The 26,539-nt window shown below is 35.6% G+C and overlaps 1 protein-coding gene across 6 annotated transcripts in view; it reads right to left on the minus strand.

The window, feature by feature from the left end:
* The window catches only part of RBL1 (RB transcriptional corepressor like 1), a 65,343-nt gene that overhangs the window by 24,467 nt on the left and 14,337 nt on the right, over positions 1-26,539 (minus strand). For 5 of the 6 annotated variants that reach the window (XM_070801631.1, XM_070801632.1, XM_070801633.1 and 2 more), the window contains 14 exons: positions 24,999-25,199; positions 24,685-24,749; positions 24,455-24,583; positions 24,183-24,343; positions 22,446-22,495; positions 21,661-21,847; positions 20,526-20,692; positions 15,790-15,902; positions 15,501-15,604; positions 11,428-11,565; positions 9,492-9,656; positions 7,454-7,586; positions 2,899-3,165; positions 1,618-1,829 (listed from right to left, as the gene is read on the minus strand). In XM_070801631.1, the coding sequence (XP_070657732.1) occupies positions 1,618-1,829; positions 2,899-3,165; positions 7,454-7,586; positions 9,492-9,656; positions 11,428-11,565; positions 15,501-15,604; positions 15,790-15,902; positions 20,526-20,692; positions 21,661-21,847; positions 22,446-22,495; positions 24,183-24,343; positions 24,455-24,583; positions 24,685-24,749; positions 24,999-25,199 (2,092 nt within the window). Of the gene's footprint in view, positions 1-1,617; positions 1,830-2,898; positions 3,166-7,453; positions 7,587-9,491; positions 9,657-11,427; positions 11,566-15,500; positions 15,605-15,789; positions 15,903-20,525; positions 20,693-21,660; positions 21,848-22,445; positions 22,496-24,182; positions 24,344-24,454; positions 24,584-24,684; positions 24,750-24,998; positions 25,200-26,539 lie in introns of those variants that run through there. The other variant, XM_070801634.1, reaches the window with a different exon arrangement.

The following is a 26,539-nucleotide window of genomic DNA, read 5'->3' on the forward strand; positions in this document are numbered from 1 at the left end:
AATCTTACAGGTAACAAATGAGATTTATGATAAAAATTGTGTAGACTCCCCACAGTATCCCCAAAATCTTAATAATAAATCTTCAGTAATTTAAACTTATACATAAGATCTAAGATGTACTTGTGCCACAATAAACTCAATCTAAAGTGGCTCAGATGGTAAAGAATCCGCCTGCAATGTGGGAGACCTGCGTTTGATCCCTGGGTTGGGAAGATCCCTTGCAGAAGGGAACAGCTATCCAAGCCAGTATTTTGGCCTGGAGAATTCCATGGACAGAGGAACCTGGCAGGCTACAGTCCATGGGGTTGCAGAGTCAGACACGCCTGAGCAACTTTCACTTTCAATTTTCAAAGCAATATAACACAGTGGAGTTCCTGTAAATTCCAACTGCTTTCTTAAAGTTATGCAAATGAAGTTGGCAAGAAACCTAAGTCATATCAGGAAATGGAATCAAATTCTATGAACTTGAGTCCAAACACAGCTCATCAAGATCATAATGTTCTTTTAAGTGAAAGTGTTAGTCACTCAGTCGTGTCTGACTCTTTGCGATCCCATGAATTGCAGCCCACTAGGCTCCTCTGTCCAAGGAATTCTCCAGATAAGAATATTGGAGTGGGTTGCCATTCCACTCCAGTTGGCAACCCACTCCAGTGTTCTTGCCTGGAGAATCCCAAGGACGGGGGAGCCTGGTGGGCTGCTGTCTATGGGGTCGCACAGAGTCAGACATGACTGAAGCGACTTAGCAGCAGCAACAGCAGCAGCCACCATGGGAAATAGTATGGCAGTTTCTCAAAAATTAAATTTAGAATTACTATTCCACTTCTGTTTATACCCAAAAGAACTGAAAGCAGAAATTTAGATATCTGCACATCAATATAACAGCATTACTCACTCAAAATAACCATAAGCTACATGCATGTGCTAAGTCGCTTCAGTCTTGTTCGACTATGTGCCTCCGTATGGACTGCAGCCCACCAGGCTCCTCTGTCCATGGGATTCTCCAGGCAAGAATACTGGAGTGGGTTGCCAAGCCCTCCTCCAAGGGATCTTCCCGACCCGGGGTTGAACCTACGTCTCTTCTGTTTCCTGCGCTGGCAGGCAGGTTCAGAAACAACTCAAATATCCATCTACAGATGAATTGATAGACAAAACATGGTATATTCATACCATGGAATATTAGCCTTAAAAAGGAAGGAAATTCTGACACATGCAAAAATGTGGATAAACTGTGAAGACATTATGCTAAGTAAAATAAGCCCACCATAAAAGGACAAAAATTGTATAATTTCACTTTCATGAGGTACCTAGAGTAGCTAAAGTCATAGAGACAGAAATTAGAATGATGACTGGGGGTTAAGGGGAGAAATGAGGAGTTACTCTTTAATGGGTACAGAATTAGTTTAGGAAGATGAAAAAGTTCTCAAGATGGACAGTGGTGGAAGCTGCACAACAACGTGGATGTACTAATGATACTTAGCTGTACACCTAAAAATGGTTAGAACAGTAAATTTTATGTATATTTTACCACGTACAAAAAAAAGGCCAAAGCTGTCCTGTTACTCAATCTTTATTGTACTGATTAAAGGAGATCTTTTTAGATGCTATAAAAACACATACCTTTCTATAAAACAGTGCTAAGGACCCAGTTCTCTTTGGTTTGCTTATTCCAATTGGATGTACCTCTTGTGCTTTGGTCAAATGGGTCTGCTTTGGAGAAGCACCAATTAATGACTGAGCTGTAAGTGATACAGGACTCTCAACTTTGGACTCCTGAGTTGTATTCATGGAAATTGGTATCAGTGTGATCTCTCCAGCATCATTTGCAATACCTGAATGTACAAGCAAGAGTTCTTAGTTTTAGAAATGTGTCCCAGAAAAGTTGTCAATACTTCTTTCTTGGTTCGTTCCTTCTTCCTTCCCTCCCTCTTCTTGTTTACTATCTATCTGTGCGAAATGTTAGAAGAAGAAAGCCACAAAAATACTAATTCTAGGTTATGATATTCTTGTTTCCTATTTCTGCTCTGAAACAATAATACTGTTCTCTTTTGTGGTCTAAAGGAGATGTTTTTAAACACTAAACAAAATTTTTGCTCAATGCACTCATTTGTAAAACTCAGGTAAAATAAGTCCTAACAAAGAGAGTAGTAAATCCATAAAATACGAAAATTCAAAAAACTGTGCAGGTATACCTCAGAGTTTATATTAAGAGTTTGGTTCCAGAGAACCACAATAAAGTGAATATCATAATAAAATGAGTCACATGAATTTTTTGGTTTCCGAGGCATAAAAAAATTATGCTTTTGCTATACTGCAGTCTATAGGGTGTGTTATGGGCATTATGTTCAAAAACTGTATGTACCTCAGTTAAAAAATACTTTGTTGCTAAAAAAATGCTAATCATCACACGGCAACACAAGGTTGCCACACATCTTCAATTTGTTAAAAAAAAAAGAAAAAAGTTATCTGTAAAGTTCAATAAAGCAAAGTGCAATAAAATGAGGAAATAAAATGAGGAAAGCCTCTATACATTCAAAACAAAACTAAAGGGGCAGTGTTACTATTCTGTATAACAGTATAATGGTAGATATGTGTCATTAGACATTTGCAAAATTCATATAATGTACAACACCAAGAGTGAACACTAACGTAAACTATGGACTTAGAATGATAATGATGTGACAATGAAAGTTCATCAGTTGTAATACATGAGCTAGTCTGGTGCAGGATATTGATGGCAAGAAAGGCTCAATTTTGCCATGAACCTAAAACTACTCCTAGAGGAAAAAAAATACAGGTTCAGGAGAAAATACAGGAGTAATAAGACCATGTGATATAATTCAGTAAGACATTTCTTAAATTTTTATCCATTTCAAAAAAAAAAATGCATCAAAATATTACCATGCAATGGGATTGTAACTTTATGTCCTGTTGTCCCTGCTACTATGGCTGTGGCCATTGTCAGAAGACTATGCCCGGGTGAAATTGATATATTTTCAGCAGTGATGCTTGAAGAAGGAGCAATTTTCAATTTTGTTCCTTCTGTAATGATCCTGTCCATAAGTATTTCCTTTGGGGGGTCTTCCCCAAAAAGTCTTCTCTTAGCACTCCCAGCAGTAGGAGAACTGTAGCGTTCATGGACAGAAATCGGAGACAATGGTTGCATATCTAATAAAGAGAAAAATTTTAACAGTTTGACTTGTATTTCAAACAGAAAAAATCAGGTTTACTCACTCGTTCAACAGATACTGAGTTGTGCTATACTTGTGCTCAATCACTTCAGTCGTGTCTGACTCTCTGCAACCCTATGGACTGTAGTCTGCCAGGCTCCACTGTCCATGGGATTCTCCTGGCAAGATTTCTGGGGTGGACTGCCATACCCTCCTCCAGGGATCTTCCCGACCCAGGGATTGAACCCGCATTTTCTGTGTCTCCTGCACAGACACTCAGTGTCTCTTTAACACTGAGCCAACAGGGAAGCCCTAGATACTGAGTTACTATGCTAAAATAACAGCCTCTGTCCTCATGCAATATCAAATCTAGTGGGAGAGAGAAGAATGAAATAAATCTTAAAATTACAATAGCTAACCTCCCTAGTTTCTTAAACCTCTGCCTATGTTAAAGAACCAAAATATTATGGGGAAAGTAGAAGCTGAGAGGTAGAATACAGTGACTGTTAAATTAGAAAAGTAGTCCAACTTACTTCTGTCCCCTCCTGATAAAAAGGAAAAATCAGTGATTTGGTTCACAATTTTCTCTCTTCCCACATATCTACACTTCAAACAGTTTAAGGCAGTAGCTGTGGCTTTCTGATTTAGTAGACACAGAATCATCTTTTACAAACCCACTAAAAGATGAAGATGAGCAGAAGTGTTATGACTGTTTAATTTGAGGCATTAGTGTGTAACAGCCATGTCATCTATTTTCAAAACATGTTTATAAGGTAGAAAAATCACCTCTGGTAATAATTTGACAACTCTCTGGATTTCTGAGGTAACTGGGGAAATAGTTATGGTTTAATAAAAATCTCTTCTTAATTCTGGGGGTTATGAAAGCAGCTCTGACTTTCAGCCTTAGCAAACAAGTGGGAAGTTCTATTGTAGCCCATTGCCCTTAACAGAAGTCTACCTTTATGTCTTATTTCTAAGAAAACCGATGTAGTCCTTGAAGCTAAGTAGGAATGTTCAGAGCTGACATTTCAAGGGGGAAAATGCATGTTATAACCACCAAGTTAGCAGCAAACCCCTTGAAATGATTCTTTGCCTAGCACAGTATTGGAAAAGCTGCAGTAGACATTCAATAAAAATTTAGTAAGTATACAAATTAATAAACTGTATTTTCCCCCACTACAGTCAAGGCTCAATATTATTGTTTTCTAAGGATTTTCTATTATTTGACTCTCTTGCATGAACCCCTACAAGAAAATAACTTTTTCTTCTAATTATAAAAATAATATATTACCTGAATGCTCACATCAGTGTTATTCATAAAAGCCAACAGGTAGAAATAACCCAAACGTCCATCAGTTAAGTTCCTACTTTCTCTGTTGTACTAGGAGTTGAACTTAATCTCACTTCACTGCAAAATCCCACTGCCATATAATAGGAAGGAACCTTTATTGCAGGTTAGTCACTAAAGGGATGTTGCCTATAAGCTTAAATTATCCATAATGGCCCATCTCTGGGAACCCTGCCTCTCGGGTAATGCATATTAAGCTCAAAAACCTTTGCTCAGGGTTTCCTAGGTGGCTCAGTATTGAAAGAATCTGCCTGCCAATGAAGGAGACATAGAGAGGCTGGTTTGATTCCTGGGTCAGGAATATCCCCTGTAGAAGGAAATGGCAACCACTCCAGTATTCTTGCCTGGATAATCCCATGGACAGAGGAGTCTGGAGGGCTATAGTCCACAGGGTCACAAAGAGTTGGACCCAAGTATTATTTAGCCATAAAGAGTAATGGAAGTGCTGACACATGCTACAACATATATATACCTGAAAACATGCCTGAAAAAGAACCAATCACAAAGGTCACATATTATATAGTTCCATTTATATGAAATGTCTACAATAGGCAAATCCATAGAGACATAGATTAGTAGTTGCAGGGTCTTGGTAGAGGGGCAAATAAAGTGTGATTATTGGATACAGGAATTCTTTTGGGAGTGATAAAAATGTTCTGTAATTAGATGGCATGTATACAATGGCATATATACAACTATGGTTGTATAGTCTTGTGAATTTACTACAGACCTGTTAATTGCATACTTTAAAAAGGTGAATTTTATGGTATGTGAATTATATTTCAGGTTTTAAAAGCTCACTGAAAAATTCAAACAACACCAAAAACTATAAGGAAAAAGTTAACATTTAAAATCCCACCATTGAGAGAAAATCATTTTAGTGACCATTCTTCATGATCTTAGTTCTGAGATCTCTAGCTAGGCTGCACACACACAGTGCCAGTCATTCAGTCACGTCCAAGTCTTTGCAAAGCGATGGAGTGTAGCCTGCCAGGCTCCTCTGTCCATGGAATTCTCCAGGTAACACACACACATATAACATAAATATATAAATTATAGTCAGATACATATATGCTACACACAAAGTTCATGCTTTGTACAGTTAAAGTATACATGAATTTCAGTTACCACAACATAGTTAAATTAACAAAAGCCTTAACAAAAAGGTTCAAATTTCAAATTTCTGTTGCCATGGTATATTAACTGTAATTGCATAAACTACAAACTTTTCCCACAAATCATTATGTAAATAATAGATGTGCATCATGATTGGTGACCAATCCTGTCACTTCTTTCAAAGTCTGTCAGTCATGGGTCAGGGCAAATCTGCTGTTCAACTCATGTAGGGCATAAAGCATATAGTTACCTCGCCTCCTTGTTTCCCAGTGATAAATCCACATTTTACAAAAATAAATGAAAGAGGGAACTGTCAAAAAAAAAAAGTGCAACAAAGAAATGAAGAGTAATAATGCTGAAAGTGAAATTAAAATTGTCAGTGAAATTATAGAATAGCTGACCCTAAGAATGTTGACACTGCTGCTGTTCAAGAGATTAGATATACAGCCAGAATAACTGTGTGAAGATGAGACTTATTAATATAAATGCAAAGTTGTTATGATGAACAGCATGAAGACATCCAACAGGAAGTTACAATGGCAAAAAACTTCACTTTAAAGGAACTCGGAAAAAAAATCTCACAACACTCAAAGAGCAAAGGATAAAAGTGTTGAAAGCTGTTCCTTTAGTGTGAAAGGAACATGAAAATTCACCAAGGCACAGGAAAAAAGCTCACTCAGTATCACAAGTTATATACGAAGAAAGTGGCAAGCATCATTATTAAGTTTTTAAAAAACAAAACACTTCCATTCTCAATGTTTCCAAAGTTTTTAATCATAGTATATATTAAGTTGGAGAAGGAAATGGCAACCCACTCCAGTATTCTTGCCTGAAGAATCCCATGGACAGAGGAGCCTGGCATGATACAGTCCATGGGGTCTCAATAGTCAGACACAACTTAGCAACTAAACCAACCATATATTAAGTATTTTTTTTTTTTTTTTACTATTTTTTCACTTCTTTGATAAATACCAATAATTGACAGCAAGGAAGTTTTTAGTTTTGACAATTTTTTAAAGGTCATAAAACAGTCCTGATTATTCCTATAGTTTAATGAGGACTGTTTTGCATGCACAGCTTGCATATTTTTGTGAACTTACACTACATGCAAAGCAAGATATACACACACACACACACACACACAATTATAGTTCAGAAATGGTTCTTGAGCTACCTTACTAAGTAACCTGAATATTTATTCATCTGAGGTTTCTTCAGGGATATTCTGTGGTCAGAAGGGTTCAACTGATTTTTAAAACTTAAAGAGTTATATAGTCCAGAAGATACACACATCAGTTTGGTACATCACAAGAGAAAATAAAGAAGAATGCACTAAAATTTTCCTACAGTAAGGCTCAAAATAACTATTTTAAGAGTACAGATAAGTAATTCATTAAATGAACTTAAGTATCCCAACAAGTTCTTTGTTCTGCTTTAGGCGTTTTTATATCAAGTCACACATAGAGAAAGAATATAACTTCTGTCACATTTGCAAAGATGAGTACTTAGTTTAAGTAGTTTTCTATTAGCATTGAGGAAAAATTGCATGTATTTATAAAAAGGCCAAAATATGATTTCTATAATAACTGATATTGCAATTAAAAAAAATAATTATATTCAGAATCATAGTGGAAACCTTATTACTTTAATATAAAAAAGTATATAAATAGCCACAAAGGGTATTGGCATAAACATTATTCCCCTTTCAAATCTTTATAAAAAAAATTGGTTTCTTAATAACATATTAGGGCAAAACTTGAAATTTTCTCTAACAAAAAAAGTCTTTGTTATTTTTCCTTTGTTTTACCAATGGTCAACCTACCCTTTCGAAGACTTCCACTGTCAGTCCGAACTTCTTTGACCCTTGGATGCATCAGAGGAGACATTGGCATCATGGGAAGATGTCCCTGTACATTTCCTCCACTTCCTGTTTCAAAATTGTTTGGGAATATAACCTGAAGAAAACAAAGCCCCTCTGCTTTACATACAGATAAACCCACTGATCAAAACATAACAGAAAGGGTAAGAAAAAAGTCTTAACTTTTTTACTGTTTTATTTCCCTTTCTTTCTCTCGTCACAAAATATACCAACTTGTATAAAATGCTCAATAGTTAATATTAAGTTATGTAAAGAGTTCATCTTACTTAACCTTATATCATTTAAGATTACTGACCACTGGAAGTAAACCTATCAGGTGGGCACTACTGTTCTTCACTTAGGGACTGAGAAAATTGAGGCTCAAAATGTGAAATTTGCCTAAGGAGAAACTACTACTAGGTATTAAAGAAATGGCTTCAACTCAAATCCTTTTCCTTCAAGGTCATAGTTTTTTTCATTCCCCAATGGATCCTGTAATAGAAAAATTGATGAATACTGAAGACTGTCCAATTAACCACAGTCTGCTGTAAAGACAACAGAAGCATGGAAGAGAGTATTTAAGAAATCATTTTCTTTTCAGTTCTTCCTAGTCTTAAATAGTTCTTTTAGTAGTTTGAGATTAGGGAAAAATTCAAGATGGTTAATTGAAGTATAAGTAGCCACAAAAAAGCAAAGAAGGATGTAGACAGGAGTCAAAAAATAACACAGAGATGGAGGGAGAAAACTCAATTTCTCATGATACCAAACTGTTCAATGTGCAATTTGAGTGTATTAGGCAGAAGCTTTTGATCTTTTTATTCTAAATACTACTAATGAAAAATGTTTAATTCTTTATGAAATTCTGTATTTGAAAAATTTTAAATGATGAGATTAATTATTTCTTAGCTCTGATACCAAAACTAAGAATAAATAAATTGGACATCATTAAAATTAAAATCTTTTGTTTTTTAAAGGACATCATCAGGAAAGTAAAAAGACAACCCACAGAAAGGTTTTACCAATCATATAATAGATAAAGGAGTATATCTAAAATATGTAAAGAACTCCTATAACTCAATATTAAAAAGACAACCCAAATAAAAAATGGGCAAAGGATCTGAACATATATTTCTCCAAAGACGATATACAAATGGCTGATAAGCACTTGAATCAATGTTGAACATCATTAGCCATCAGGGAATGCAAATAAAACCACAATGAGATAATACTTCATGCCTACTAAGATTGCTAGAAATCAAGAAGACAGATAATAAGCACTGGAGAGGATGTGGAGATATTGGAATCTTTATATACTGATGGTGGGAATGTTAAATGGTGCAGCCACTTTGGAAAACAGTTTGACAGTTCCTCAAAAACTTAGAGTTAGTATATGACCAGCCATTCTACTCCTAGCCATATACTCAAGAAAAATGAAAACATGTCCATACAAATACTTGTTCATGAATGTTCATAGCAGCATTATCCATAGTCAAAAGGTGGAAACACCACCAGTTCATCCACTGATAAATGAATAAACAAAACAGTGTGTGTGTGTATATACACATATTTCCATGCAATGGAATATTATTAAGCCATAAAAAGGAATGAAGTGCTGATACATATAACAACATGGATGAACCTTGAAAATCACTATATTAATAAAAGAAGCCAGTTACAAAGGACCACATATTATATGATTTGCATGAAATGTCCAGAAAAGGGAAATCAATAGAGATAGAAGGTAGATTACCGGTTACCTAGGGTCAGGAAAAAGACAGGTGCGAGTGGCTGTAGGGGTGCAGGTGGTAGGGAAGTGATACCTAAAGTTTTTCTTGTTGAGGTGGTATGTTTCAAAATTGACTGTGGTGATGATTTCACATATCTATGAATATACTAAAAATTACTGAATTGTATACTTATAGGTAAACTATACAGTATGGGATCATGTCTCAATAAAGAGATTTCATAAAATGATGGGATTATTAGCCTTGCCCTAACTCACTTCTTCACAGGTAGGAACTCTGTTTTCAGAAGCCTGGAGAGCCTCCCACAGCGCAGAATCATGACTCCATGCTAAACTCTCCAAAATCTGTTCTTCAATGCTGTTCAGGTGTTTTACCATGTCTCTGGAAAGTCCCTCCTCTGAGCGGATTACCACCTCAATAACCTGGGGAAGAGAAAACAGAGAAAGTAATATGGTCTCAAGTAGTCACTTCTAGACCAGGCTTACATGTATGGCTAGCTCTGGTCTTATTAATGACAGAACCAAGAACATTTTGAATCATAATTCTGTGGCTTATTAATATATTTTAATTTATAAAGAAGTTTTAAAGATCTTAAAAATACTTTCACATACATTTCTGGTTTTCATGTTTTATTCTGTATATGGAAAACTGAAGCAATGATAGGTAAAACTGGTCAATAGTCCAACAGTAGAAGTCAGGTCTTGGGTTTCCAAGCCAGTGCTATTTTGAATTCGATTTCCTTTCTCAGACTATTCTTCCCAACAGCTCATGAATAACATATATAAAAGGAAATTTGCCTTTATACACTATAGTTACATTTTAATAAGAATATTTGGGCTTCCCTGGTGGCTTACACGGTAAAGAATCCACCTGCAATGTGGGAGACCTGGGTTCGATCCCTGGGTCGGGAAGATTCCCGGGAGAAGGAAATGGCAATCCACTCCAGTATTCTTGCCTGAGAATTCCGTGGACAGAGGAGCCTGGCAGCTACAGTCCATGGGGTTGCAAAGAGTCGGACATGACTGAGCAACTAACTTTCAATAAGAATAAACATCTAGAGCAAACTCTGAAAGCGTATATACAAAAATATTAACAGCAATTATCATTTATATTAGGATTATAATGTATGATTTTAATATTTACAATTGTATATACTTTTCATTTTTCTTCAGGGAGTATTATTTATGATTAAAAAACTAACGTATTTAACTTCTAGAATGAAAAAAAGGGTGTTACAAATAAAAATGAATTTCTATTAGGTGAGGGCAAAAACTAAACTTTTTCCTCAAATAAAACTACATATATTTCCTAATGGAAAAATCTGAAATACTCACATAAACATTAAATATAGAAAAGCAATTTTCGCCACAAAACTAAAAAGAAGTTAAATTCCACAGTCAGCAATTCAAATGGGTAAGCTTTTCAGTGGTCTGCATTTCTACAACATTAGGCTTGCTTGCTTATCTATCTGTATCTATCTATCTATACCACATAGCATGCAGGATCTTAGTTCCTTGACCCATGCCCCCTGCAGTAGAAGCACAGTCTTAACCACTGGATTGGACCATCAGGGAAGTCCCAAACTAACTTCTCCATAATCAGAAGTTTGAAAGTAACATAGGTGACAAAATATTAACTAAACCACACCAACAAGTATAATAATAGCATCAATCTTAAATTCAGAAATTAGGTAACATTAAGTGTTACTGTAGCTGTGCCCTCTGTGGTTTAGAAGAAAAAGGTTTCAGCAGAAAAAAAGGGAAGAAAAAGGTTTCAGCAGAAAAAAAGGGGAAGTAAGATTTCTCCACAGTAAATTAACTCAAATTTGGGGAAGGAGTGTGATTAATTTTAGATTTTTCTTTCTCCTAGGAGAAAAGAATTTCTGTTCTTCATCATGCCTCTATTTAACAGGATTATGATTTTTCATTCATAATACAGAAAACTCAAAGTTAAGTACTTAGTTCCTGGCCATACTTGCAATTCAGTGATGTCTGAAGCTGTGAGATAGGCTTAGTTTACTGATATTCTCTCTCCCTCTCTTCTTTGTCCTTGATTCCACCCCAAAAGCAGTATGTTTTCAGAATACTTCTGGAAATATTATCCAGACATCACTACAGTTCACTTCTTCATCACTAATACAAACAGAATGTTTATGTGAGGCAAAGCATTAACAAAACTTTGTTCTCATCTCACCTTATAAAAATAAAACGGTCGCAGATTAAGAACCTCAATAATCCAGGGAAAAGTACGAGGTGAGCTGTAGGCAAAGAGCACTATTTCCAAACAACAGGCCATCAAGGAGTGATGAAATATATCCTGCTCTAAAAGAACCTTGGGGAAGAGAAAGACCACAGTTTAATAGGATTTTAGCCTCTGCCATTATATAAAGAGGACTACAGAAACAAGAAAAAATAACTTACGTAAGTTATAAATCATATTATAACTTATCTAAGAGCATATTCCATTCTACTAGATTAATATAGATAAGACTCCAAGTTCTTAAACTGATAAAAGAGTTTTCTTGTAAGATATAATCTTGGTCAGTGGTAGATGTTAAATGTAAATGAGGCATAAACAAAAATCTACTTTGAAACTGGAGCAAATAATAAAATAATTAATATTCCCACAAAGAGACAAACATAAGAATTGGCTCCTTTACTTACATGAGTTTTGTGTCACCTGTTTTCTCAACATGAGGGCAGTGTTTTTTAATCAAACACTAAAATCAAAGGTATAGTATATCACAGCTAAGACTTTTTAGAAGTTCAGAGAAAGAAACATTTTACTAAGAAGATAAAGTCCTATTTTACCACTGAGTTTAAAATTTAACATAAGTTTTCAGTTTTATAAATAGTATTTTTGCCATCCTTCTTAAAAATACCACTCCAAATCAACAAAGAGAATAAGAAATAGAAAATACCTAGGATAAAACAAGGAGTTACCTATAACCACAAACTGTATATGTAAACTGAAGGTGGATGAAAGAATGACAAATTACCCAGCAGAAAGCAGGATGGTCAAACATAAGGGCCTGACTAGAGACATTTAAGTGAATTTGCTCCATACAACCTGAGAAAAACACAGCAACTGAAGGCACAGGCAGAATGGAAAGTAGAGGTTATTAGGCAGGGGCTGACATGGATGGGTGATCTGCAAGTTCACAGTATTAACATAGAACTCTTCAGGTTCCCACACAACATCCACTCTAAGGAATCAGATGATAGGCCTCTAGTCTAGAGAATTAGTCTCTACAAAAACTGAACTAGAGAGAATCAGAGCTCAGAACACCAGGTATAGAAGAGACTGTGGTTTTAGGTGAAAGCCTGCAGACTGAATTTGAGACCAACTTTCCCTTCTGTGTTCTGCTCCATAACACCAATAGCCAGGCAAGAGATTAGCAGATACTTCTCTAGACAAGTCAAAATACTCCAGATAAGTTTTAAAGACACCAACAGTTGAGGGTCCCTATACTACATGATCACTCGAGGCTTCTGGACTTTTATTCTCACTCTTGTGCACAAGAGTTTTGACCCAAACTGTTTTATCGACATAAGGGTTTATTAATGTCTCATTTTTAGTGACTCATTCAAAAAGTAGACATTTGAGGAATTCCTCCAATTGAAAGACAAGGGTATAACCTAACATTTGAGGAATAATCCAACATTCAAGGAAAGACTCCCATATTGAGATTCCAGAAAGTAAAAACAGGTCACGTACTAAGACAAAGAATTAAAATGCCCCTGGACTTTTAATTAGCAATCCTGGGATCTAGAAGATAATGGAGCAATGCCTTCAAAATCAGAAAAGAAAATGATTGTCAATCTAGAATCCTATATACAGACAACTATTAATCAAGTATGAGTTTAAAATAAAACATTCATGCAGTTTTGAAAAAGAAATTTAAAGCAAGGTAAGGTTTCCACACTTAAGTCAATAAAATGTTTATAACAGTGGATTGTGAAATTATGTATGTATAGTGTAATACCTAGAGTAACCACTAAAAAAAATTTAATACAAAGGTATACACTCTGAAAATGCTCAAAGTAATCCATGGGAAGGTAGGAAAAAGAAAACAAACAACAAAACAGAAAACAAAAAATAAAATAGTAGATTTATGCCCTTAACATAGAAACAATTAAATGCAAGCTAATATCTGTTAAAAGAAAGACCCTGACATAGTATACAGAACAACGTGACTCAACTATACACTGCCTACAAGAAACTAATTTCAAAGGATGATACAGGTAGAATGAACGTAAAAGAGTAGAAAAATATATATAGGCATACCAGGTTCTAGACCACTGCAATAAATATGCAATAAAGCAAATACCACAGTAACGTGAGTCACACAAATTATTTGGTTTCCCAATGCATATAAAAGCTGTTTACACTATACTATAGTCTATTAAGTGTATAATAGCATCATGTCTAAAAAAAATTTACAAATACTTATTACTAAAAAATGTTATCATCTGAGGCTTCAATGAATCGTAATCTTTTTGCAATAAAACATCAAAGATCACTAATCACATATCACTATAATAAATACAATAATAATGAAAAAGTTTGCAATACTGCAAGAATTAGCAAAATGTGACACAGAGAAATGAAGTGAGAAAATGTTATTAGAAAAACAGCACCAACAAGCTTGACACAGTGTTGTCACAAACTTTTATTAAAAACTCTCTATCTGTGAAGCACAAAAAAGTGAAGCACAATAAAACTACATATGCTTATATCATACAAACATTAACCAAAAGAAAGCAGGAGTGGCTATATATAAACATCAGCCAGATGCCTTCAGAACAAAGACAATTACCAGACTCAAGAGAGGGATATTCTGTCATAATAAAATGATTAATTCACCAAGAAGACAGTAACCTCAATGTCTATGCATCAAACAGCAAAGCTTCAAAATATATGAATTAAAAAAAAAAAATCTAACAGAACTGAAAGGAGAAATAGATAGATTTAGTTTCATTTGGAAACTTCAATACCCTTATCTCCTCTCACTAACTGACAGGACTAGACCAAGAATTAGCAAGGATATAGAAGAATTTAACAATACCATTAACCAAAAAGACAGAATTGACATTTACAGAACACTTCACCCAAATACAGCACACATTTTTTTTAAGAGCCCAGAACATTCACCAAGATAAACCATTCCTGTGTCATAAAATAAACCTCAACAAATATAAACGAAATGAACTCACAGAGTATTATAAAAGTATAGATAGGGAAAACAAATTAGTGGCTAAAGAAAGCAAGTGTCACTTAAAAAGGAGTAACATGAGGGAGATCTTTATGATGACAGAACAATTTTGTATCTTCATTTTGGTGGTGGTTACCTCATCTACGCATGTGATACAATGGTAAAGGGAGCGACATACATTGTTCCAACTTCCTGGTTTTGGTATCATACTATATAAAATGTAACCACTGGGGACAAATGAATACATGAGATCCTTTGTACTACTTTTGCAACTTTCTGTGAATCTATAATTATTTCAAAATAAAAAGCTGAAAATTTACTTCTTTCTTAGGAGATTATGGGAGCCTATGCTCCATCAAATATTAGTAAATCGTGAAAAATAAAAACATGGAATCCAGTAAAAATGGGGAACCAACACAGAAGAAAGCTTCCAGGGTGCAAACACAAAGAAATTTTATTTTAACAGTTAAAGCAGCACCCCCAAACATCAACTTGCTCTTACTGGAAATTACGGTCAGAAGGCTCCAAAAGTGACAAGAGAGTGGAGGAGGAAGAAACAAAGATCACATGCTAGGATTAACTTTTTAGAAAAATTTCTTTACTGAGCTATTGGAGAGAGGGATCCAATTTCATCAAATGTCCAAAGAAAATGGAGCAATTAAAAAAAAAAGCTGCTAACATTTTATTCCTTAAAAACCCCTGAGAGGTATGGCCACATATTTAAGTTATCACTTGGATTAATAGTTGCAGGGGGTGGGGGGGTTTCAACATTAGTTAACTAGGAATGAAAGACAAACAACAGACCTGAAGGGGAAAGATGATGATGGCGTACCAAAAACAAATTTTACATGTTCCACATTTCTGCCAAGAGGTGGCTAGTACTGAGTGTGCCAAAGACAATGAAGGCCAATTAATATGTCATTATGGCTAAATGTGCCATTAACTGCTGACCATGAACCACCTACAATGAACTACAGAGCCTCTCAACACACAGCTTCCAGGCTTAGGATTTATGGAACTTGCCAGCGGCTGGTAGAGTGAATTTACTTACTGACATGTCCATTCCATGAAGTCTTCGTGTTTCCTGCACCATTACAGTCTCTAATATTTTATAATACAAAATTTCTGCAAGCTTTAGTCTGTTTACAGCAAAGTCTATGAGGGCAAATAAAAAGAAAACGTGCTAAAATGAAATGTAGCTGTTAATAACTAAAGAACAAAATTTATATAAACTTAAATCTGATATATTAAAAACTACAGGGAAGGAAAAACTTGGATTTCTATTTTTCTTGGGACAGTCTACTTTCAATGCTGTATCAATTTCAGTTTTGTCTCCTTACCTATGTGAGATCCTGGCTGTTCATCTGTTGATTGAGTATAGTGTTGGCAGAAAGTCTCTCCTATTCCTTTCACTATTTTCATAATATTTTCCATAGGATTACGCATACAAGACCTATAAAACACAAAAGGAATCTAATAACCAGGAAAAAAACCCCAGACTACTAACATGTCTTCTTTCAAGAATTAGTCAGGATTTTAGTGACCAAAGTCCTATTTTAAGTTGTAAACCTGGATATATAAACATAGGATATTTCAAACTAGTCTACAGCCTTTAAATATAACCATTTGGCATACTGTTTTAGAATTTCAACATTAGTGGAGTCTATGTCTTCTATATTATGCTTCTATTTATATGAAATTCTAGAAAGGCAAAACTATAAGGACAGTTTCCAGAGGCTGGGGATGGTGTAGGGACTGAATATAAAGGGGCATAAATTTGGAGGGACTCTTCTATGTCTTAATCATCATGGTGATGATACAACTGTATGCATTTGTCAAATCTCATACAACTGTACAGTAAAAAAGATGACTCTCATACATAAATTATACTTCAAGTAAAGTGAAGTGAAAATCGCTCGGTCATGTCTGCTCTTTGAGACCCCAGGGACTATAGTCCATAGAATTCTCCAGGCCAGAATACTGGAGTGGGTAGCCTTTCCCTTCTCCAGGGGATCTTCCCAACCCAGGGATCAAACCGGGGGTCCCCTGCATTGCAGGTGGATTCTTTACCAATTGAGCTATACTTCAATAAACCTGATTTAAAAAACTAGATAATGGGCAGTGTTTAGGTATATATTGTGGTGTAAAAATGAATTGCATGTAATTTTTACCAAAATCAAAACAAGTTAAAAAAAAAATGTAGCATCAAAAAGGAAGATATCTGGCGAGAAGCAATTAACTCTGTTACTTTTATATTATTATATTAACTCTGTTACCTTCCTATCATTCAACCACAGAATACAGGTATTAATTCAGAAATGACAAATCCAAGTTTATGAGAAAGACTGTGACTTGCCCAAAGCCAAATAACAAGCATAGGGTTCAGAATTCTCAATCCCATATTCAAATGGACCAGCATCATGTGTAGAAAGGCAGGTAGCATACGTGGCAAAAACACTTTGTTCTTATTGCGTTCTTCTAATACAAAGCTGTGCTTCTTGAGTTATATTTTCTTCAAACTAGGCTGTCTTTTTTATTTCATTATGTGGTAAAACAAATAATAAACTCACCCTCTTAATTTTTAACTGTACGTTTTGTTAGCTATGTACACATTACAGTAGATCTCTAGAACTCTTGTAGGTAATGCTGCAATGAACTTGGGTGTGCAAATATCTCTTTGAGATCCTGTTTTCAACTCTTTTGAAAATATACCCAAAAGTGGGATTGCTAGGTAATAAAAATTCTATTTTTAATTATTTGTGAAATCTCCATATTATTTTCCATACCAGCTACACCACTTACAATCCCAGCAACAGAACACCAGTTCTAATACTCATCAACACTTGTTATTTTCTGTTTTTTTTGATAGTGGTCTTTCTAATGGCTATGAGGTGATATCTCACTGTGGTTTTCATCTGCATTTATCTCATGATTAATAACATTGAGAATTTTCTTCATATACTTTTTGGCCATTTGTATGTCTTCTTTGGAGAAATGTCAAGTCTTTTGCCCTCTTTTAAAATGAAGTGTTTTTTGCCTTTTTTTTTTTTTGAGTTGTAGGAGTTCTTTATATATGCTGGCTACTAACTTTTCTGATATACAGCTTGCAATTATTTTCTCCTATTCTAGTATAGGGCTTCCCTGGTGGCTCAGATGGTAAAGAATCTGCCCTTAAAGTGGGACACCTGGGTTTGATCCCTGGGTCAGACTCCCTAGAGAAGGAAATGGCAACCCACTCCGGTATTCTTGCCTGGAGATTTTCACAGAGGAGCCTGGGGGGGCTACAGCCCAAAGGACTGCAAAGAGTCAGACATGACTAAGAAACTAACACTTTTATTTTTTAATTGAGTAAGGCTCCCCAGGTGGCTCAGTGGTAAAGAATATGCCTGTCAATGCAGGAGCCACAGAAGACACGGGTTGGATCCCTGAGTTGGGAAGATTCCCTGGAAAAACAAATGGCAACCCACTCCATTATTCTTGCCGGGATGATCCCATGGACATAGGAGCCTAGCAGGCTATAGTCCTTGGTGTCACAAAGAGTCAGACATGATTCAGCATGCAGAAGCAAGCAAGCATTCCAGTATGCTGCCGTTCATCCTATTATTTCCAATGCTATACAGAAATATTTAAGTATGATGTAGTCCCATTTGTCTATTTTTGCTTGTTACCTATACTTTTGATGTCATATCCAAGAAATAACTGCCTATTTCAATGTTGCAAAGCTTTTCACCAATTTTTTCTTCTAGCTGTATAGTTTCAGGTCTCATGTTTAGGTTTTTAATCCATTTTTAGTCAACTTCTGTATAAAGCATAAGACAAAATCCCATCTTCATTTTTTTCCATGGAGATATCTCAAAGAGACCCAAGTGTACTGCAGCATTACTCACAACAGCCAAGATGTGGAAACAACCTACAGGTCCACTGATGAATGAATAGATAAACTGTGTGTGTGTGTATATATACATACACATATATATATATACAAAATATCCATTATTTATGCAAATAATATATAATAGATAATATTCCATTATTTCTATATATAGAAATATATAGAGAAATGCTGTATATATATTTCTATATATATATACAGCCTTAAAATCCTATTATATACTACAAAATGGATGAACCTTGAAGATGTTCTACTAACTGAATCCAGCCAAACACAAATGCTACATGATTCCACCTATAATAGGTATCTAAAGTAACTTATGTATATGTAAATGAGTCTTTTTTCATTCTTCTGCATGTGGATATCCAGTTTTCCCTATAGTGTGGTCTTGGCACCCTTGTCAAAGATCAGTTGATGATATACATGAAGCTGCATTTTGGGATGCTAGTCTATTCCATGTCTAGTCTACATGTCTGTCTTTATAACAATATCATACTGATTTCATTATTATAGCTTTATAATGTGTTTTTGAAATTAAGATGTGTGAGCTCTCCAGCTTTTTTCTCAAGATTATTTTGGCTATTAGAAGTCCTTCAAAATTCCTTATGAATGTTAGTTTTTTTTTTCTATTTTTATAAGAAATGTCATTGGGTTTTGATAGGGATTGTACTGATTCTGTAGATTGCTTTGGGCAATGTGGACATTTTAACAATATTAAATCTTATAATCCATAGACACGAAATGTCTTTCCATTTATTTATTTCCAGGTTGTCTTTTGCATTCCACATTTTCTTCCTTCCTTCTCTTGTGCTTTAAAATGTTTGCACAGAGGCTTCCCTGGTGATCCAGTATTTAGAATCTGTCTTGCAGTATTTGATCCCTAATCAGAGAACTAAGATCCCATATGCCATGGAGCAACTAATAAGCCCACACACAACTAGAGAGTCCATGTACTGCAATGCCTCAAGATCCTACATGCTGCAACTAAGTCCCAACACAGCCAAATAAATAAGTGTACTGATTTTAAAAAGTTTGCATAGTTGCTTTGCCATTTCTTTTTAACTCGTTCATGCTAAATGCACAGCTCGGTCCAGATCTATTTATTCAAATACTATGAGGGTAGGTCAGATGCTATGAGTCTTCCTACCTTCCCTGCCATCTGTTTATCTTCTGAGCTGTGGTTGAAGCTGGGGATGAATGTTCTGTCCACTTCTCTATAGACTGAGGTTTGGGGACTGGGAGTACAACACAGATGGTGCTAGGTTCAGCTTTTGTTGAAGACCAGGGCTTTGCTTTCTCTTCTGAGATTTAGTTAAATATCCCCATTCCAGGGTTCACTATACCTAGGTCAGGGATACCTTCCAGTTTTATGAGGATCTCACCACAAATCAGGTAGGAACCTCAGAAAATGGAAGGCCCTAAGGATTTTTCATATTTCTGCTGCTATCTTGGTGGTATAGAGGAACTTTCACTTGGGGAGTTTCTATTAATAGGACTTTTTGCCCATCTGCCTACTCACTCAATGAGCATTTTCAAGACCCTGTTAACAAACCCTTTTCCTTCACTAATGCTTCTTGGGGGTGGGGCATACTAGGAGCATCCATTTCCTTTCTTGACCATCGCTTTGGAAAATTATAGCATGAAATAATATCCTTCTTTTCATTTGGTTGCTGCTGATAGTTTGCTGATTTTTATTATTCTGTTATTTCATTAGGTATTAGGAAATAAGTTTCTCTGGTCTGGCCTCATTTTATCATCTTTACTATAAAATGTGTCTCTTTTTTTCCAACAACTGCATAAAATTCCATTTCATGGCTGTACAATCAATATGTAACCAGTCTTCCATTTGATGGACATTTAGATTGAATCCATTTAAAAAAGAAAACAAAAACAGTAATGCATAAATTAGGGGTGTTACCAGAGTGGAATGTTAGAGCTACATAACCATTAAGATGCGTTTAATCTTCAAAGTCTATAATAATATGAAGTAAAATTTATATATAATTTTTCATAGTACTTCTACCTGATTTTAGGTCAATACACTTTGTGATTGAAATGGTACAGTAAAACTTGTCAGATGTATATCCATTATCTCCAGAATTCAGAAGTACTGAAAACAGAATGAACTACAGAATCTAATTTAAAATTAGAGGAAAACTTGGAAAAAAATAGTATCATACTCACTCAAAAATATTTATAAGTTGTTCACTTGGTGCATTTTTCAAGCCAGCTACAATACTCTGTAGCCGGCTCACACTTTGGGTAGCTGAAGCAACAGGAGTAATGACTGCTTCTTTTTCTCTTAAATATCGCCGTCCTGTCAGTGGGGTAGAAGGTGCAAATGATGTTTTCTGACAGAAAAGAAAAATATGTGACATTAAAAATTACTAAATTACATGTTTAATTTAGTACAGATACCATCCTCTCTATTCATGTTTAGTAGGTTACTTTTTCTCCCTCTTCTGGTTACCTACCACATTTTTAGCAATATTATGCTAATAACATCCTACCTGTGAATAACACTTTTCCACAGTGCTTTCTCTCTACAATCTCATTATCTTCATAACATTCATTTGAAATATAACATGCACATTTTCATTTTGCATGCAAGGAAACAGCTGACAAAGGTAATGGAAGTGCTGGGACTGAAACTTAGGTTTCTATGAGTTTTCTAGCAGACCTTATACTCTAACCCACCTAACACATAAACAGAGAATTAAGCCTTGGCTATAAACAATCAAACCCAGAATAATATGGCTGATGTTTGAGAAAAGCATATGGTAGGAAAGCAAATTTTAAAGCAAGAAAGCAGCAGCTAAAGTGGTACAAAGGAAAAACAGGAAAAAAGTATGTCTTCACATCCAAAGACACAGTCTACTGAAAATCCAGGCATTCTGGGAAAATACCCAAATATGAAAAATAGCAAGAAATGACCTAAATACTATATGCTATAGTTTTGAAAATTATTCTTTAAAGTTTTCATGGGAAATATGAATTAGTAGAAGAAATTCAAGATTTAACTTGAAAGATGCTTCTGCTGTTGGGCTTCCCTTGTAGCTCAGCTGTAAAGAATCTACCTGCAATGCAGGAGACCTGGGTGCGACCTCTGGGTTGGGAATATCCCCTGGAGAAGGGAAAGGCTACCCACTCCAGTATTCTGGCCTAGAGAATTCCGTGGACTGTATAGTCCATGGGTTTGCAAAGAGTCAGACACAGCTGAGCATCTTTCACTTTCTTCACTTTTCTGCTGTTAGTAGAGACACACACACACACACAGAAAAAGACCATTCAAGACTGAGGCCAGGCTAGGTTATATTACTTTTTCAAAATGATGTTGAAGGTTACACTCCACATTAGCCTGTGCTGTCAGTTTCCCTAATGGGCCGTCACCAGTGAACTTCCGAGGGGTTCCAATTTCCTCTTCTGCATCTGCTCCCAAAAAGATCCTCTCATCAAAGTCACCAACAGTTAAAACATATTCTTCGTACTCCTTGTTCACTGCTTTGCTGAAAAGAGAATTCTTTTAAGCTCCTATGATACAACTAAGTTACACAATGGATTTATCTTATAGATTTTGACTCCATAGCATGGAAAAGCTCATGACTTTTTAGTTTTTATTAACTCTGCCCATCTAACAATATCTGAGGTTTCTATCTGATCATGAACATTCTTCACATTCACATAAAAGGCAATAAATTACTTTGCAAGGTGACTGAAAAGAATCTGTACTTAATCTGAAAACTAGTTGAACCTAATTAAGGTCTGATCATTGAGGAAACAATTGTGTGTGGCCTTGAAATATAAGTACATTCTGAATGTGCCAATATTTGATTAGTGAAAGAATGTAAACTCAAATACAGAAGTCATTGGGTCTGTTTATGAGTTTCTCAGGAGAGCAGATATTTTAAGTGCCAATGGTTTCTGAAAATAAATTTAAGACTACAAGGCTTAGCAATAACACGCACTGAATTCCACCAATGCAGAAGAAACCTGAATTTGAATTTGGAGCTGTTAACTTGATACAACATATCCCTTAACCAACTGTAACAAATCATTACTGACAGTAATATGATATGCCTGATACTTTTAGTACTAGATAATTACCTATTATCAGTAAAACTGCAAAGGTCCAGAAGGCATTCGCCCTTTAAAATCTGGGAAGAAAAAGTCATTGTGACATTATGTAAGTAAGCATATTAACATACACACAAGAACATTACATTTATCTAAATTAACACACACAAACACAAAACAGAATTATTAAACATTTTTTTCCAGACCAATACCTCCTATTTAGTATGCGAATATTAAAAAACATTTAACGTCAGGATTTCAAAATACTTTGAAGTTAGTCTACCCATAGCAGTGGTTTCCAAATTTTAGTGACATAACAATCATATAGGGGAACTTGTTAAAAAGGCAGACTTGACAGATCTCAAAGCCTGAACTACGGCAGCAGTTTTAACAAATTCCCCAAACGATTCTGATGAAAGCTGTCCAATTTTAAAGATTGTTTATAAAGAATGGAAACTAACAGTTATTGAATGATGGTATGTGTCAGACAAGCAAAAGATATGAAAACAATATAGCTACTGTTAGTGGTGAGAAGAAGGAAATGGCAACCCCCTCCAGTATTCTTGCCTGGAGAATCCCCATGGACAGAGGAGCCTGGCAGGCTACATGGGGTCACAAAGAGTCAGACACGACTGAGTGACTAACAACAACAACTGGTGAGAAAGGAAAATTACACTGTTATTCACATTGTCTGTGTATCCACACTATTCTTAGATTATCAAACATCAGGGATTGTAAACTCAAATGCTTTCAGGGGTCAGAGTTTAACATATATAAATGAAGAGGGCAGAAAGCACACTTCCTTGTCCTAAGAGGTAGCCATTATTGAGCTTGACAATCGTTACCTATGTAGTTACCAACACTGCCAATTCTGATTTTTAAAAAATTTTCACATAAAAGGTTTTCATGTGTCAGCTAAAAATTGAACAAAATAAAAATGTAAAACATCCTAAACAGGCCAAATAAACGGTCTGTGGCCCATGGGCAAGAGAACCACTGTTCAAACCAGGATACTTCTGAAGTGAAAAAAGGAGACATTCTAGTAATTATGCCACACCAACAGCCAAAACCCAGATAACCCAGGCAAACCAAGATGTATGGTCACCATACCCAGGAGTGCACCGTTTCTACAGAGCACAACAGACAAAATCCTTCAGTTCCTTTAAAGTTTACTTTGCTGGAGATTAAAGTTTTAGAAAGAGATATTTTGAGTATATACACACACACAGAAATATAAAAATTGTGTATATGCACATAAATATTTGTTTATTGAAAGATAAGACTAGATACAAAAGTATACGTAAGAGAAGAACCCAGTTAGTGATGACCTAATCCTTTCAGGGACTCTTGCTCTACTTGTATGGAATTAAAGCTACAGCTGTTAAATATCATCCTACTTTTAGTAAATAACAAATTGTGTAAACAGTATTCAAATTGTGGCAATAAACCAGCTTACTCTGACCTCCTGCTTTTCCTTAGGCTTACTCTGATGTCTGTCCTTCATTAATTCTCTATCAGAACCTCCTACAGATGCCTCTGGCTGTGCATTTAGTTAACAGGACATACGGCTGGTCACATTCTTCCACAGCTCAGTTCTGCACATCACAGAAAATCACTGGCCAGGACTGCATCACAGCAGAGGCTGAAACCTGGGAACTTGAGCCCGAGTACTATAATGTTAAGAACTTGCTTAAAATACTGGTTTTCTCCTGGAGGCTGCTACTGCTGACCCACAGGAGCTGAATCATTTAAATGTAAGTACAGTACCTTCCTATCAAAGAGTTTTGAAATATATGGCTTAAAGTAATGCTCCTTTATTCCTTTGGCTTCTACCAGAAGTCCGTCATGCAGTTCACACAGTACAGGAATGATGCAGGGAGGTTCTTCAGAAGCCCGAAAGTCAGCAGTTTGGAAATTAGATGGTAAACCTACTTTGACAGGGTGTAAGAACCAATGGATGGAAAAAAGAATATGATCAACTTTTAATACTCTTTTTCTAAAAACTGATTATCAGTTTTCAAAAATAAATAAGGTCTCACCTTTAAATGATGGATTTAGCAACTCTTGTCTATTTGGGCACATAATGGCATTGGCAAAAATCAGATCCAAGCAGCACAGAAGTAAATGATAAGAGTTTACTAAATCATCTCCAATCATACGAAAATTACCTTTACAAGAAAAAAGAGACATAAAACCCAGGAACCTTCCATGTCAAATAGCACCGAGTTCCCACAACAGAAATACAAAGCAAGTGAAAGTGTCACCTTACCCTTAGTATAAACAAACAGTGTCCAGCAGAAATTAAAGAGCTCTTTAACACTGCAAGGAATCCTCCTAAAAAAGGGGCGGGGGGAACGTACTTTTTATCTAACTTACTAAATATCATTTTACGTTTGTCACTTAAAAATTGAAACAGCAAATACACCAAGTAGCAGTCAAATTACATATAAAATCCCATTCACAAAGGACAGACAACCATGGTTTATTAAATGGGGTTAAAAAGTTGACTTTTAAAATGCAAATGCCCTTAATAAGTTTGTATCATAATTTCTATGTCAATTATATGAGGATAAAGTGTCTCACCTCTGCTTCCTGCTTCGTGGTAACTTTGGTGGCTCTTCATATGGATTTTGAAATATATCTAAAAAAATTGGCTCAAATTTTTTGAAAATTACAGTAGACACCTCAAAATTTCTTTCTAGCCTTTCTATACGTTCACGAAATTCTTGTGGCAGGTTTGACATGTCCATCCATTTCTTCATTTTACTAAAAAACTGTATTAAACTAAACAAACAGAAAAAAGCAAATTTAAAATGAATCCACATAATGGTAAGAAAAGGAGACACTCTACTTATACCTAAGAATCTACATTAAAATCCCTGAATTTATTTTTTAAAAAAGAGAGACAAAAAAACCCCATTTCAAGTGCTATGAAATTACTTTGGTTCCCAGAATCACTGTGAGAACTTAACAGTCAATACATAAAATATCTTTGACTATGCAGGTATTACCATCTGCTGCTGCTGCTAAGTCACTTCAGTCGTGTCCGACTCTGTGCGACCCATAGACGGCACCCCACCAGGCTCCCCCGTCCCTGGGATTCTCCAGGCAAGAACACTGGAGTGGGTTGCCAGTTCCTTCTCCAATGCATGAAAGTGAAAAGTGAAAGTGAAGTTGCTCAGTCATGTCTGACTCTAGCGACCCCATGGACTGCAGCCTACCAGACTCCTCAGTCCTTGGGATTTTCCAGGTAAGAGTACTGGAGTGGGGTGCCATTGCCCTCTCCAGTATCTATCTACTTCTTTTAGTCCCTGTAGTACCTAGACAATACTCTGCATATAAATTACAAAGTAAATGTTAGTCAACAGACTGATGAGTTCACAAAACTAAAAACTAGTCTGAGGAAAGACAGCCTGTCTCAATATTAGATTCTGGAAGTTGATCACAAAGCACCAGACTGTTACAGGGCAGGAATAAAATGCAAGTGTTTGTGTTACAACACGTGGTTCTACTATCAAACATCAATATATACCTAAGAAGGTAGAACATACCCAGAAAAATCACCTAATGGACTATGGCTCTACATTTCTGGTTTATACAATTATAAGTGCATTTTTTTATGTTCCCATGTTAGTATGGTCTTGGACTGAAATTTTGTAGTGTTAAAGTTCATTTAAGTGTCTAGTGATATTACAGAATAATGAATGTAATTTTTTTTTAAAGGTGGTGGAAGAAATCATCAGTTAGTTGTCTGTAGAAGTTCAAACTCCAGACATGCTGACTGAAATCTAAGAATTTGAGTCTTTTTAAAAGATTCTTATCAAGAGCAGCAAAAAAAGAAAAAAAGCTAGATTACTAAAATTTTTTTGGCTGACAAAATTATAGTCTCTTATAGAGGACTTTGTTGGAGACAGGGATGCTCAGCATGTGAAATTCTATTCTTTCCTTTGTCTGAGGATTTTCTACTAGAACGGTAAGCTGCATTGGAACTTAGGGTGAAGGCATAAAACCTGAGGTCCTTAATCATATATATCTGTTTGGTTTTTGAATCTGGAGGTGACAGCACAGAAATGAGGAAGTGGTAAATTCTTATGGAGCTCAATAGCAGCTCCTAGGGACAAAAA

This window comes from Bos indicus, chromosome 13 (genome assembly GCF_029378745.1).
Source record: "Bos indicus isolate NIAB-ARS_2022 breed Sahiwal x Tharparkar chromosome 13, NIAB-ARS_B.indTharparkar_mat_pri_1.0, whole genome shotgun sequence".
Classification (NCBI taxonomy): domain Eukaryota; kingdom Metazoa; phylum Chordata; class Mammalia; order Artiodactyla; family Bovidae; genus Bos; species Bos indicus.